The 16,249-nt window shown below is 31.2% G+C and overlaps 1 protein-coding gene across 1 annotated transcript in view; it reads right to left on the reverse strand.

Annotated features, from left to right (window-relative positions):
- The window catches only part of LOC129235110 (PDZ and LIM domain protein Zasp-like), a 111,533-nt gene that overhangs the window by 34,454 nt on the left and 60,830 nt on the right, over positions 1 to 16,249 (reverse strand). Inside the window, exons 4-6 of the mRNA XM_054868798.1 lie at positions 12,439 to 12,637; positions 2,132 to 2,217; positions 1,899 to 2,016 (exon numbers count right to left, since the gene is read on the reverse strand). Coding sequence (XP_054724773.1) covers positions 1,899 to 2,016; positions 2,132 to 2,217; positions 12,439 to 12,637 — 403 coding nt within the window. The remainder of the gene's footprint in view (positions 1 to 1,898; positions 2,017 to 2,131; positions 2,218 to 12,438; positions 12,638 to 16,249) is intronic.

Raw genomic sequence — 16,249 nt, forward strand, 5'->3', positions numbered from 1 at the left:
AAACTGCCCCCTTCCCTCAATGTTGGAAAGTAAGGGATTTGATATAGCCCCTCAAAGAGCATGAGAGAACCGTCTGGCGTCTGCTACGGATGTTGAGCTGGTGGGACCTTCAAAGTCTTTAACTAAAATACCCTAAATCATCAGGTGGAACCTACCTGCCAAATAGCATTCAACTTCATCTTTTGATCGATTAGATTTTCTGAAAAAGTTAAGCTACTGTTATTGTGCGAAGTCTAGAGGCAGTCTTGACGAGGTAATCGGCTCTCTCATTTCCGATAAAACCAACATACGAGAGATACCATTGAAAGCATATAACATGTCTATCAGAAAGCCGAACCACAAGATCTTGGATATTCAGGCTTGTTTAATCCCCAAAAGTTGAACATCGAGAATGGTGCTGTATAGAGGCACAACTGACCGTTAAAACTCAAATGTCCTCGAAGTCAAAATCAGTGGCCGTGTCTATAAAATGTAATAGATAATTATAAAATGTATACTTAGCTATTAGTTCGGAACTAAAACAGAACAGCCGTCAGTACTTCTAAATTTTAGATAAATTGTGCTATCAGCTATCTCAATATGCACACAACTTCCAGAATAACCGTCTCAGCATAACGCATGTTCATAAGAAAAATGAATCAGGGTTTAATATGCATGGGAGCTGGAGCTCACAGGAGCTGAGCTCTAGCAAGTTTTCTCAATTTGACGCAAACTTTAACATTTTGTACAAAATTCAGCCTATTTACGTGCAAAAATATAAGCTGGGGACTATACAGCTCATGCACGTCTTTTGTTAGAAATTAAGCTATGAATTTAAATATTAGTTGTCTTACATACATTTTTTGCCTTATAATTGTGGTGACCAGAATTTCCCCCCCTCAAAGTGGAATGCTTTAGAATTTTAGGCAAGAGTATGCTTAATATTAAAAAAATAATAAAATAAAACTAAACAATATTTTAACGGTTTCGATTATGACAGAAAACAGAAATGAACAGTTTAAAAAGAAGAAGTTTTAAAAAGATACAATAATACACTAAGTCAACCACTATCAATAATTAAACCCAATTGGAGAACTTTGACTCTTAGTGTTTTCTATTTCCATCTCTCCGATTAGGGCTGTCGCTGATGAAAAGTTTTGAAAATAGCCAAGACACTACTTAAATTTAAACTAAAGACTACTGACGTGGGAGAACTGCACCACCTTTTAAAAATTTTTTAAACTTCAATTGCATAACCACACTTGAATATTTATAACACAATCTCCGTATTTTTTCTCAAAAAAATTTTTAAGATGAAGTAATGATTGCTGTTTTGGGGTTCTTTTAATTTTCAAAGCGTGCTCTATGTATAAAAAAAGGGAAAAAATGACTAATATTTGCTAAATATGGTAACCATTTTCTACACACTGGTCTACTATACGCGTGGTTATCCTTAATTTGCTCGATTAAGGAGATAATGGGCTTTCAGATAAGTAAAAATTGGTCAAACAAACGGTTTTTCATTTATTATATTTCTAACAACTAGGCCTTTAGCTGAACCGTTAAAAAAATGAATCGGTGGAAAATGGCGAAGTTATGACTTTTTGTGGGTCACGTCCCTTTGTTTACTAAAAAATGCGTACGAAAATGCATGTAAAATAGATGTGTAAAAAATGCATGTAATGTTGAGACATGAAAGAGCATGACGCACATAATAAAGCTGATAAATCATATCCCGTTAAAGAGTTAAGAGTCGGAAATTCGTGGTTGAGATGCCATTCGTGGTTGAGACGGGCATTCGATGTAAATTTGAGATTAATTTGTTATAAAAATTTGAGTAATTTCTTTATCTAAGTGATTTTTTTTTTAATTTAACTAAGACCACAAGTTGCTCTTAAGGGAAGGAAAAGTGGACTTACGATGAAGCTGCGGGTGCAGCTGGTGCAGCTGGTACTCCAGTAGCACTCCCTGCTATTACTCGTGCTGCCAGCCTGGCGTGCATTTCACAGTAGAGCTTGTTATTTATATTGTGAAAACCTAAATTTCAAAATGTTTTCATGAAAAATATTGCTGTGAAAATATAAAGTACATTACGATACCTCAAAAATCGAAAACAGATCGCTTGGTAATAGGTTTGATAACTAATACATACCTATGTTTTTCAAGGATGCACCACATGTACTGCATTTGAAACACTCTTCGTGAAGGGTTCTGTCACTCAAACTAACAAATTGGCCACTAAATAGAAGTAAATAAATCTGCTTTATGGAAATGAACTTTTTTACATAAAAAAAGCTAGAATAAACGCATTTGAAACTCATCTTGATTGTGCTAACAGTCAGATTCTGACAAAAACCTTAAAATCTTAGGATGCATAAGAAATGTTTTATCGCCTGCCAAATTATTTCTCTCAGTCTACGAGAAATTTTTGCTCGATTTGCTTAAGAACTAGTCACCGCGGTTTTTTTTTTTTTTTTTTTTCGTCGCTCGGGATTTGTTGTACCCTGCTATAGCACATATTTTAATTACTCTTCTTACATCAAATGAATATTTTGGCCCCTTTAAGCAATGTAGATACTTCTTCCCTGTCGTTTTCGACTAGGTATGTGGACGAAATCACATCTGATTCATCAATACCACATTCGTCACCACTGAATCCAGGGCTCTCGCAAATCAAGCCCTAATGTGTGAACCCTTCAGAACTGACCTGAAAACTAACGCGTGTGAGAATTTTCCTCACACCTCTTATTTTTCTCAAAAAAAAAAAAAAATGTTAGTAAATGAAATATTACCGGAAATATGGGAATGTGGGGCAAAGTAAAATGGTTTTAAAGACAGCTTTTTCAGAATGAACAAATTGGAAATTTATTTTGAAAATTACAGTACATAAAGAAAAAATATTCTATTTTATAATAAAACTCAATATGAAACAGTATTTTTTATTTTTGGCAGTAAATTTTCTCCTTCAAAAAAAAAAAAAAAGGAAAATTTTCACTTTTTTTTCATAAGACAAAGTGAAAAATGAAATATTTTTCGAATGAAATATTTTCTACTCAATTATAGAAACTATTTTTGTTCAAATAAATCAAGAAATAAAAGGTCTAATCAGTAAATGAAAGGATACTGAAACAACAAACTGAAAATTAAATTAGTTAATAAATTAATGTATGAAGAAAAATAAATGAACAAGTATAAGAGTGAATGAAAAAGAAAATAAGTGAATGAATGAATAAATATCAGTGGATTACTAAATGGAGGAATGTAAATGAATGAATTAATAACTGATCAGGTAAGTGATTTAGGAAATGAATGAGCGAGTGAACAAAATAAACTATTTCACTTTGCCCCCTATGTACTTGACTGATTGTAGAAAATATTTAAAACACAATAAGCTTAATATTAACTAAATAAATATTTCACAGATTATTAGAAGATCTCAATTAATATTTAAATGTTATACCTTTATCAGAACTTTATCATTTTATATAAATAAAAATATTTTTTGAATTGCAACAAAATACTTCAATATGAATATCAATTTTTAAAAATCGCTTGTATTATCATATGCTTTAATCTTCGGTGGTATTTTTTTACTGCTTTAATCGAAATGTGTAACTATATATTTAAAATATTACCAAATAGGTGGCGATAGAAGCAGAGTAATTATTTCACCATTTCTCTTTGTCCTGCTATTTCACTTTGCCCCACATTCTCCTACTTTTAATTATCCAAAACATCACGTGTTATGCAGAATAAAAACACTTTCTGAAACAAATAAAATATTTGGTGAAGCAAAATCTGATAGAACGTCATAAGTCCCAACGCACTTCTAAAGAAGCCAAAATACAGTGATTTTTTTTTAATGAGTTTAAGTCAGTTTTTCCAGAAATTAATTAAACTTCCCTTGTGAAGTCGGTTTATTTTCAGAAGTTCATTCAATTTCCCTTGTTTAGTTACTGTACAATAGTTCCTTACTGAGTACGTAGAATAAGCAAAAAAAAAAATCCCCTTATCTTTTGTAAACAACGAGATTAATTTTTTCTAAATTTAATTTAAAATGTAATCACACATTGTAGCGTGATGTACTGTATTTATTGTTATGTACATACATATTGAATAACCACCTTATTTGATTACAATATAACTTCGATTTAACGACACCCGATTTAACAATTTCCTTAGTTTAATGATACATTTCACTGGTCCGAATTTGACTGCATTGAATGTATAACCCTTTCGTTTTAACGATTTCTTTGATTTAACGATAACTTTTTCCAGTCCCTTGACAATCGTTAAATCAGGGTTATACTGTAAATGGCATACTATTTTCCTAATTTAGGCACACGTCAGTGTGACAAGCAAGTTCGGAAATCAGGTATTTCCAGGATTTTCTTCTTAGTGTGAGTATTTTGCATACGACGCATTTTTTTGGGGGGCGGGAGGGGGGTAACAGATAAACTATTTCACGAATTTTCCTCCTACAAACCCAGATCCTATTTCCATCTATTCCTTCGTAAATAACGAAATACAGCGCAGAGATTTGAAAAAAATCTATTAAGCTCTTTTTGCGCACTTACCTTCTCTATAAAATAAAAATTTTAACTAGACTTTCAAGTCCCGTCAATACATAAAGGGCTTTATACATAAATATTTCTTGCACTTAATTTTAAACTATCACGCACTTAATTTTTGATAAGAATAATTTAGTAGTTTAATAATGCAGGTCATGATAAATCAAAATCAGAAAATTTACCTTTTAACAAACGAAATGTTTACTCCCAGTTTCGCTGGCATTTAAAATTTCATTTCCTCTTAAATGTATGAAAAGGTATGATTGAAACTAAAAAACATGGGAGAAAGGAATTTCGTGTTGGTGAAACTGGGAGGATACCAAAAAAAAAAAAAAACGATCCCAAAAATATCCCGATAAACCAAACATTATTTTGTAAAAAAAACTACAAAAACAACCTTTCTACTTTTTTAAAAATTTAAGAAAATTTTTAAGCTTTGCTTAATCTGAAATTTTGTAAACATCAAGTTAAAACTCATTTTTTATGCAATGTTAAACTCAAAGGAAACAATCCGAAGCATTTGGGCAATTCTCCCAAAAAACTCGTCTTTAAAAAGTTTTTATATGCAATCTAACATAATTTTTTCTTAGAGAAAACTCGAATTTCTGTCTTAGAAACGAAAAATATTTCTTGCGAAGAAATTGATGCAGCGTAAATATTTTCATACCTGTTCTATATTTAAAGCATAAAACTCTGTGTTCCTCGTTTGCTGAAAAGTGTTGCAAATAGTTTTCTATTTTGCTCGCTGAAATATCATTAAAGTAAATATTTTGTAGCGTTAAATAACATGAAGCCCAAAATAAAATTCATATTTAAAATCTTAAACAAAAGCCTGTGCTGTATTAAACAAAGCGTTTCTTTAAATCATTTATATTAGAGACATACATTTCATTTGGAGTACTAGATATTTTTCAGTTGTGATGAAACATTTTGAAATAACATGACCCAATTTTACAATTGAAACTGATGCCGCCATTACATTGTAAATTGGGAAGGATGTGGTCCATCGTGCCTTTTAAAGGGAGAAAAGTTACACTAGGTATGGAATCTGTGGAATCATCAAATTTTCCTTTTTTTTTTCCTGTTAATGAATTAATTTTGAAATTAATCTCAGGTTTAAGAACTGCGAGAAAAACATAAAGATGTGAATTGTTCATGTTAAAAAAATAAGCAATTTAGGATGTTGGAGAAACTTAATTTTATAAGAGATAAAAAATAGAATTTGAAAAATAGTAGCGTATTGCGCCGCAGTTTAATCTCAATATGTAGGGGAGGGTGGCCCAAAGCGGGTAGGCATTCGTATGCCGCAGCATGTTGATGTGCATGCCGAGATGCATACCGAATTCCCCGGAGGTTCAATCAGTCCCTGAGAAGCAGCGATAAAGCGGAATGGCGCAACCAGGCTTAAAAGTAAAAAAAAAAAAAAATAAAGGTTTGTAACTTGTTATTAGTCTAAGACCAGCGTGTTTTTTTAGTGTCAATAATATTACGTTGTTTTGACACCATCCACCAATCAATTACGATGATCTTTTTTTTTTAATTTAAGGTTATAATTATTTCAAGAAAAAACGTGTTTTTGGGTGAAGCAGGAAGGGCGAACCGGGTATGCCCGATTTCATTAAATTTTTTTGGCAAATGTACTAATTTAGATTTTCTATTTAAACAGGATAAGTATACGTTTAAAACGTTAATTTTATGATGTCAATTCGGTAGTCTATTGATTTGTTAAATTATTTCTTTATGTTTTATAAACAAATGTGCTGACTTATACCCATCCAAATGAAATTGAAAATCTAACTTTTTTATTGAAAAAACTTTTTAATAGCGCAGTTGACTCTAGTCAGTTAATTCAATCATGCATTACCTTATATTTTACTGTCAAATGTACCAAATCACAATTAGTTGAGCTTACCTGCTTTAGGCTCCGTGGTTGGGAAAAGCGGGTTTTTCAAGTGTTTGTTATGTTTGACAATAAATAAAAATTGGATTTGAAAAAATGCAAGAATTTTTATTTTAAAGTTTACGACCCCTTTTAAGAGTGTGTCAACCGAAATTGTTGCGATAAAAAGCCAAAAACTATCATTTTCGGTCGTTCTTTGTTAACCTACCCGCTTTGGGCAACCATCACCTACATTTTTTTCTAGCGAAATTGCTGTTATGTTGAAGGATAGGACGATTCAGGGCTAGTTTTTCAAACCGATTCTTTAAGGCTTCAATGTATTAACGCTTCGATGCGCTGCTTCTTTTATGCGTAAAAGTAGACGAAAAAAGAACTTTTTGAAATGGTATCACTCACATTGAACTGTTGAATAAATTCAATCATTCAAGCAGCTGACTGCAATTTAAAATGCATATTTATGATTCTCTAAAGACATAACAATATTATGTCCGAGGAGCTTAACAGAAAGATTGCTTGACCTAGAATTGTTTTTATTGAAAAAAAAAATTAACAGTTAGAAATAAGTTTTCGATGTTATTTCATTTTTATTAAAACAAAAACTCATTTATTTTATCCAACAAAATGTTTTGAATAACCAGAAAGTCACACTTTTGGCGTGTCCCAATCCGTTTCTCAAATGAACTTAAAATAAGTTTAAAATTGTAAATCAACATTACACAAATTTAATTTGTAGTACTGAATTACGCACACTTAAAGGTGTAAAACAATATCTGTCAAATACATTGAGGTATTTAAATAATCAAGGTACACCCGAACCCATTTTGGTGCGGTCTTTTTTGTGCATTATTATTTATTTATTTACTTATTTTTTCTGGGATCTTGGTAAATTTCACACAAATTGGGACAATTGACTAACCTATCTTTAAAAGGAGTGCTTAATAGTGTAATTTTGAGCGATTTTTTTAATACTATTTTTTATGCGGTCCCTATCTGCCGTACAAAAACAGGTTTGGGTGTACATCATTTTAAAGTTTATCCCCTCTTTTCATGTCATTCTCCTTACCTAGGAATGAGTTCAATTATTATAGATTAAAAAAATGGAATTTTTAAACTGCTGTACTACAACACTATTTATTATTACCATTTTTTAGAATTCCTCGATTATTTTGTTAATATGATTTGTCTGCCGTTCTTACTAAAATTTTGAAGTTCAAAAATGGGCATGTAGCATTTTTGCTGTCCTTCTCCTGGACAACATTTTTGTTTTGAATAAAATAAAAAAATATATATACTCATAGTGTGTAGTTGGATTATTTATAACGTACTGGTAATAACTTTAGTAGAATAGAAAGTATTTCCAATAAATTAGTTAGAAAATGAGATTATGATTTTTAAGAAAAAGTTGAATTTGGCAAACCATAAATAAAAAATGTAGCAATAGAAAAATTATATTTATTTAATCTTTTTTCTTTTCTTTTCTTCCCGTTCAGAAGAATTTTTCTAAACAAAAAATTTTTGTTAGTCATACAATATACATATTTTTAATTTTAATGTTGCTCTTATAATTAAATGAACTTGTATAAATATTTGACTTAGATAAATTAGAGCACAACTTTATAGAATTTGGTCAACTCTTTTCTAAATTAGAGCATTTGAAAAACCAAACAATACCTCCTAATGTGGAACTTATTATGAGTTTTTTGGTCAAGAATTCTAGTACAGCAATTGAAAAATAATTATTTTGTTAAAATAACTGTCCGCGCGCGTTATTCGAAGTATAAGCTATCCAGAGTGAATAATATGGATAAACCTATACAAGATATGTTCGCTATTTCGGAGTGTCCTTTAAGGTAGGTTTTCATAGATTTCGTTGTGTCATGCAATAACATACTTTTTGATCTAAAATACAATTATTTCTTTATTACTACAGGGTCATTCCATAGTGACTAACGTAAAATTCGCAGCAGATTTTCAAACTCTTTTTACTTACACCGGGAGTAAAAATAAATGTGTTTTGGTTTAATATGCAGATTTAAAATGTACAAGGTGACTATTTTACATTTCTACCAAGAATTTGAAGCAAAATAAGTGCTGGCAGGTGTTTTTCACCAAAAAAGGCATCGTGACTAACGTAAAATTTTTGCAACCCTGAGAAACAATGCTTATGTTACGAGGCAAATTTTTCTGAAACTTACGCAGGCATTTAAAATTGGCCGATATATTTGTAAGAGTCAAACAATCTATTTTTTTAAATGTACTACAGATTTATTACAGATGAAGCTTTTTTGGCCCTTAATGGTACTTTTGCGAAAAACTGTGTGTGACTAACGTAACGTGACTAACGTAACCATCGAATAACAAGCAATGAATGCATATAAAAAACCTTTTGTAATTAATCTCTTGCTCTTATATTACTTTTACACTTTTTAGGAAACTTTTTTGGGTTGCATTATGGTTCTTTTTTAAACTTTTTTTCTATATTTGTGTAAGAAATTGAATGGAAGGATTCAGTTCAGTTAACTCAATTTGAATGTGCAAAAAAATAAACAAATAAAAAAAACTGCTTTTACAAACTTAATAACATCATTTTGGGGGGTAATTAAATCGTAAATATCTCTCTTTTAAAAAATTAACCTTATGCAAGTTGATAGTTTCATCGAATTCTTGTATTCTGCAGATATACTAGTTATCGACATAAGAAACTCCTAGAACTTTTCAATGGCATAATTATGGCATATTAATTTTAAGAGTTTACTGAATCATCGAACGAATAGTGTTGTGCATCCTTTTGAATTAAAATGTAATATTGAAAAAAAAAAAAAATTTCGAACGTTTTTGCAGAATGCATTTTAATTCCAGATATCACCGCAAATGCTTGAATTTCTAAATGATCATTCTTGCATTTTCTGAAATATATGGCAGCAGCGCTTATTGTCACTGTATCATGTAACATCTTTAAATGTTTTCCAACGAGCAGCCAATACTTCATTTTAATAGGTGGAAATGTATTTTCTAAAAAATAGAGACGTTCTCCTTTGTTAAGACTGTATTTCTATTACCTTAATTTTTAAGCTTGGATTCTTGTGTTGATTGCACATTCAGCAAAGTACTCATTTTGCTTTACTCAGATTTTTTTTAAATAATTCTTTAAATTAGAAGTATCTTTTTAAAGAATTTTAAAAAGTATTTTTCTAAGTAAACAGAAGATCTACAATGTAATATTACTGATATTTTTCACCCATTAAATTTTTAATCAATATAGAATGCCTACATATTCAAAACTGTTAATGAAAATGTACATTAAATTAAATAATATTTAAATATTAGCAGTCATTTTTAAAATGTTACGTTAGTCACATGCAAACTGTTACGTTAGTCACAGCTCAAATGTTACATTAGTCACACTAATTATTTTATATCTACTAACACTAAAATAAATATTTTGCACTTTTTAAGTAGATATGACACTGATGTAAGAAAATAAAAAGTGCTGTTTTGTTCAATCATCTAGTTTTGTTTTTAAGCAGAAAATAGTACATTTTCGTGACTAACGTAACGTAAATATTTTCAGTGAAATAACCAAACTAATTAAAATACTTATCTTATAATGTATGCAAAAAGAACAGTCAATTTTTTGGGTCAACATCTAATAATTTAGAATAAACATAGTTCTTTTAAAAATTTGTAAAATTTTTTACATTACACAAGAAAACGTAGACGCATGTTTTTTGCACATGCTAAGCCTTTTCTACAACCTCGCACGTTTAGAGCCAGAAGAAAAACACCGAAGGAAATGTTTGCAAACTGTTACTGGATTTATATACTAGAAAGTATGTTGAATGAAATGATAGGTCACAATTAAGGCTTTGTGGGAAAATATTTCTGGGGTTGAGGTTGACATTTCTATGGAATGACCCTACAGTAAAACTTTTGTTAACCTTTGATGAACGAACGTTTTTTACGTTGTACTAATAATTAATTTTATCCAAACTCTAAGTGTTGTATTCTATCCATTATCCACAATGAACTATTCATGAAATAGAAAATATAAATTATTCTTCAGAAGGCTGGAAAAGGAACTTCTGATAACTAGAACTATCGATTTTTCGAAGGTTTTAGCCGGTCCTATGGGACTTCGCGTTATCGAGAGTTGACTGCGTTTCCCGTACTTTACGTTTTCCTGTATTTTACGTTTTTTCAACCCAGTTCCTTGAGAAACGTGAAATCGGGGTATCAATGTATCTTTAATTTTTTCCTTTCATAAAATTCGAGGTTTTTTTTTTTTTTTCTTTTCTATTCTTCATTTTAGAGCTACAGAAGCAACATACATTTTTTCAGGTCAAAACAAAGTAAATTGGAGTTATGTATCAAGAGTTTTTTTTTCTTTACATTATTAATGATTTTAATCAAGTTTTTACAAAAAAAAAATACACAAAAACATTGCTATTTTTATAAAAGATTTGATTAAACAAAATGGCATCAACGATTGCCAAAATTAATTCGATTGCTCAAAGTTGTGAAAAATGAGTCTTATAATGCCAAAATTAAAGTTGCAGAGAACATACTACAAACGAGAGATTAACTTCTCAAACTTTTTTTCCACTATTTGTGCAAAATAGTTTATCTCTAATTCCTACATTCATTTGTGCTTAGTTCATTGATGCGTGTCTGCAGATTCAAAGGTGTTTATCAGTGGCGACAGCATACAACTAATATCTATAGAAGTGCTTCTTAGAAAGCATTTTTCTTTCTACAACGGCAGTCAGATCACATACGAAAACTATTTACCATGTTAAAATTGTAAAGCTGTCAAATATTTGAGAAAAAGGGCTAAGTTATGTCATTCAAATGGATATTTATGGGCATGAATGGGTTTCTATTCAGAATTGTTAAAGCCGCTAACATCTGATGTTTTGAAAAGGGGGAAAACATTGCATGAAAAGCTTTGATTTTAAATTCAAATATTTTTTGAAGTTGAAGAATGCCGGAAAAAAGTTTACAAGCTGTCATTGTTAAATAAGATTTAGACATAATAAAAAAATATAAATACGAATCGAGATTTCTGAAACAAAAATTTCAAATAAGTTGAAAACAAGTGAATATCGAGTGAAAATTCACTTTTCTTTTTTTGAATTTGAATCTATCTAGATCGAGATATTCACAAACATACCTGGTAATAATCATTATTTGATTATCATTTGATGCATTTTACTATTATTTTATTTCTTCTTTTTGATTATTTTAACAAAGAGTTGATTCCGTAACAGTCATCCACCGAAAAAACCAAAAAAATAGTTGATAATAGAATTTAGTTCTCGTATCTACTAGTATGAATCAAAGTTTCTGAAATGAAATGGAATGAAAGATTCAAATAAAATGAAAACAAACGATTTAGCGAGAAAGTTCGCTTTTTCTTTCTTTCTTTTTTTTTTTTTTAACTTGAAAGTTACCTAGATTGAGTTCTTAACAGACATAGCTAGTAATTTTCATCATTGATTATGATTTGATACGTTTTATTATTATTTTATTTTTTTCCTTTTGATTGTTGATGCTGTTATAGTCACTCACCAACAAAATGGTATTCACGAGAAACAATCCCTTTGCAGACAGGGACACCCCTAACATAAAGTTTTGGGAGGGCCGAAATTTTCAATTTGCCGAACAGAACTCCTAATTTCGACGAATGATGAAAATTTGGCCGAAAAGAACTTCAAATTTTGACGAATGATGATAATTTAGCCAATCAAAACGCCAAATTTGAACAAATGATGATATTTTGGTCGATTAGAACTCCAAATTTTGACGAATGATGATAATTTTGCAGAATATAAAGAATTTTTGTAAGGTCACGTTGGCTTCCTGTGACCTCCCATCAGGGAACCCCTGTTTGCAGCAGCTTCAATGACCAAATAAACGTTTTCGGAAAACGTTTTGAAAATAGTTACAATAAGGTAAACTTAATGGAATGCATTGGTTTAATAGACTTACATAATCATTCTTCCACAATCCGAGCAAGGTCCATGGGTAGGTCCATCCGTTTGTGGTGGAGGAGCTGGCTTAGGTGGTGCGAAGGGCACAGAGTGGTTCACAGCTGGTGGCGTCTTCGGTTTTGCTGGAACTGTGGGTGGTATTTTCGATGGCTTGAAGATCGGAGACGTAGTGCCAGCACCAGGAATGGGTGACTTTACTGAAATAGAGACAAATATTTTCATCAAAATGCAATGAATCGTAATGCAGAGAAAATCTCTTCGGGAAAATTAAAATATTTAAACTTATTGTGATAAAGTTGAAAAATAGTTTTGCCGTGGGCAGGTAAACAGGAGTATCAACAGAAATGCGTTTTCGAGATGTTCGGAAAAACCATTTTTGGTTTCAATACTAACAATAGGGTAATATTGGAATTAGAAGTTTCTTTCGCACTGTTTTTTTTTTTTTTTTTTTGAGTGAGGAAATTAAATAAGCAGGTTTGTACAATAAAGGTAACGTACAAAAGATGACGAAAATACAAAAAGTAAGTAAATAAATAAATATATAAATAAATAAAAAATGCAGTTAGTGCCCTTTACCTGCCCACGGTAGAGTTCCTGTTAAGTTGAATCTTCCAAAACGTATAACCATTCATTTCGATTGATCTCATTTAAAGTAACTGTATAGTAACTGCAAACTCACGGTATTGGTTTGAACCCATCAGTACAACAAGAGCTACAAAGATTTTCGCTTGTCAGCCTATTTCTTTCAGGCCATCATTGCACTTGATTGCTGTCAAACAGAATGGATGTAAAACCAACTATATTTGTTTTATTTATATGAACGATTGATACCTCCCGTACGTGCCATTTATAGCTTAAACGAGTAAATATCACCATTGGTTGTAAAAAAACGAGCTTATGTGTGCATCACATGACTTTCTTTTACTCCAATTTAATGTCATTACCCAATTATTGGTATTTTTAATGCGATTCAATAGTTCACTCTCTAAATATCACCAACAGTGGACAAATTGAAACAAGATTTAAAAAAAAAAAAATCGCCAAATTTGTCGCTAAGTTGGTGACAAAACTAGCGATATATCGCCAAGTGTCCGCCAAATTATAACACCACTTGAGTTTACGTCGTAATTAACAATGATTTCCCCCGAAAAAGGAGCAAAAGATCCTTTTAGAAACACCCGAATGCATCCAAAAGGGGAGGTGCAAAACTAGACCCCACTAGGAGTCTACGTACCAAATTTCAACTTTCTAGAATATACCGTTCTTGAGTTATGTGACATACATACGCACATACGCACATAAGTACATACAGACGTCACGAGAAAACTCGTCGTAATTAACTCGGGAATCGTCAAAATGGATATTTCGCGTGTCTATACGTTCTTACACACTTATCCACGTGTGGTCGAGTCGAAAAAAAAAAAAATCAACACTCATTCGGGGATGAGTAAAATGGAAATTAAGATCGATTTTTGAGTGAAATTTTTTTCGCGAATACAATACTTCCTTTTTTGTAAAAGGAAGTAAAGAGAAAAGCCAAGGGGGAAAAAAGCATTTTATAATGGGGGCAAAATGTCACAGCAATGGACTGTGAAACACTTTGGAAACATAATAAGAAGAATGCGTTACTTATACGTCAGAGAGAAATAATGATAACAATAATAGTAATAATAATAATAACAATAATAATAATAAATACAATAATAATTATTATTATTATTAGTATTATTATTATTATTATTATTATTATTATTATTGTACTGATTTCAGACATATGGTATGTCTGAATTTCTGAAATACTTAAAGCCTTGTAGTGTTCTATAGAATGTTTTAGACTACCTATCTCATTTTGTTTAACAAAATTATTTCTTATTTGTAATAAAAAATAATCTTTTCAACAAATTAATGTACCCTCCACGTCTTTTGAGACAAGAATAAGAACTATTGTAGAAGGTGTTAAGAAGGAACTAACATTGACTTACTATTAGACTAAAAAAGAAAAATCATTGCAAACACAAATCTTTTTGCACGGAAATGAAGATTATCTTTGTTTGTGAAACAACAATAAAAATTAACAGTTTGTTACTTTCTTTTTCTTACTTTCAAAAAGATGTTTCAATTACCAAGCTTTTTTTAGTGTTTTTTTTTCTTTTTTCTGAGCCAGATTTCTAAAGTTTATTTTTTCTTGAGTCTTGTTTTCTTACGAACATTAACGGGAGTAATTGCAAATCCTCTTACGTATGGTTGAAATCAGCGATATTTTTAATGCCTCTAACAAACGTATTTCACTCGTTAAAACTGGGAAATAAGCCTCAAAAATTAAATAAAGCGCATTTTCGCTCTTATATTGTAAAGTTTAGCATGGCAGAAAATTAAGCGAAAAGGGGTATTGGAACTTTCAAGATGTTACATTTGACTGTTTAGCGTATGTTTGTTTCAATAAACGAGCTGATGTGTGCATCAAATGACTTCCTTTTACTCCAATTTAATGTTATTTTCCCATTATTGGCAATTTTAATGTGTTTCAATAGTTTACTCTCTAAATATCACCACCAGTGGCCAAAATGAAACCAGATTTTTAAAAAAAAATCGCCAAATTTGTCGCCAAGTTGGCGACAAAACTTGGCGACAAAAAAACTGGCGATGTATCGCCAAGTGTCCGACAAATTATAACAACACTTGAGTTAACATCGAAATTAACAATGATTTCCCCCCAAAAAAGGGCAAAAGACCCCCTTAGAGACAACCGAATGCAACCACAACTAGACCAAACTAGGAGTCTACGTACCAAATTTCAACTTTCTAGGACGTACCGTTCTTGAGTTATGCGACATACATACGCACATCCTCACATACGCACATCCGCATATACGCATATACGCACATACATACATACGTACTTACAGACGTCACGAGAAAACTCGTTGTAACTAACTCTGGAATCGTTAAAATTGATATTTCGCGTGTCTATACGTTCTTAAGCACTTATCCACGTGTGGTCGAGTCGAAAAAAAAAAAACTCAACATTCATTCGGGTGTGAGCAAAATGGAAATTAAGGTCAATTTTTGAGTGAAATTTTTTTCGCGAATAAAATACTTCCTTTTTTGTAAAAGGAAGTAAAAAACATGAACACTAAATGTTAAACACTTTTCCCTTTTATCTTAAGAAATTTAGTTGTTTCAAGGCATTGATCACTATTAGAGTTACTTTGGGTGCATTTAGTTCTTCAAAAATGAACTTCACTCTTTAAAAAGATGTCAAGGTACATTTTCACACCTCAGTCGTTATATCTCTATAGTTAAAATCAACACGTATTAATAAGGGTTTTCATTACTCTTATGCAGCTAAATTTCACTACATGGCAATTCTGATGCATAGAATAAAACTACTCATTCGCAATTCAAGAGCTCAAAGGCGTAATCATTCAATAAACTGCTGATGACAAACCAACTGTTACATCTCTAGACATTGCATTAAAAATTGCACTTATAACTACAAGTACCTTGATATAAAATGACGCAGTAAGAATAAAGCGCCGTTATTTTCTTTCACATAAAAGGGTTCTGAAAGCTATATCTCGCCCTTCACTCATAGTTCTTCGTTTAATTGGTTATTAATGCACCAGTTTGACGAAAGGAATATTCGTTATATTCCTTCCTACTAGCTAGAAGGCACAGGATTTTTATACAGTCTTGCACTTATTAATAAAATGTATTAAAGAGAAACTATTTAAGACCTTTTATGATTTTTTTTAATTTTATTTTGGTCCTTTTCTCATCAAATTGTTACTTCCTTTTACAAAAAAGGA

This window comes from Uloborus diversus, chromosome 2, assembly GCF_026930045.1.
Source record: "Uloborus diversus isolate 005 chromosome 2, Udiv.v.3.1, whole genome shotgun sequence".
Taxonomy (NCBI): Eukaryota; Metazoa; Arthropoda; class Arachnida; order Araneae; family Uloboridae; genus Uloborus; species Uloborus diversus.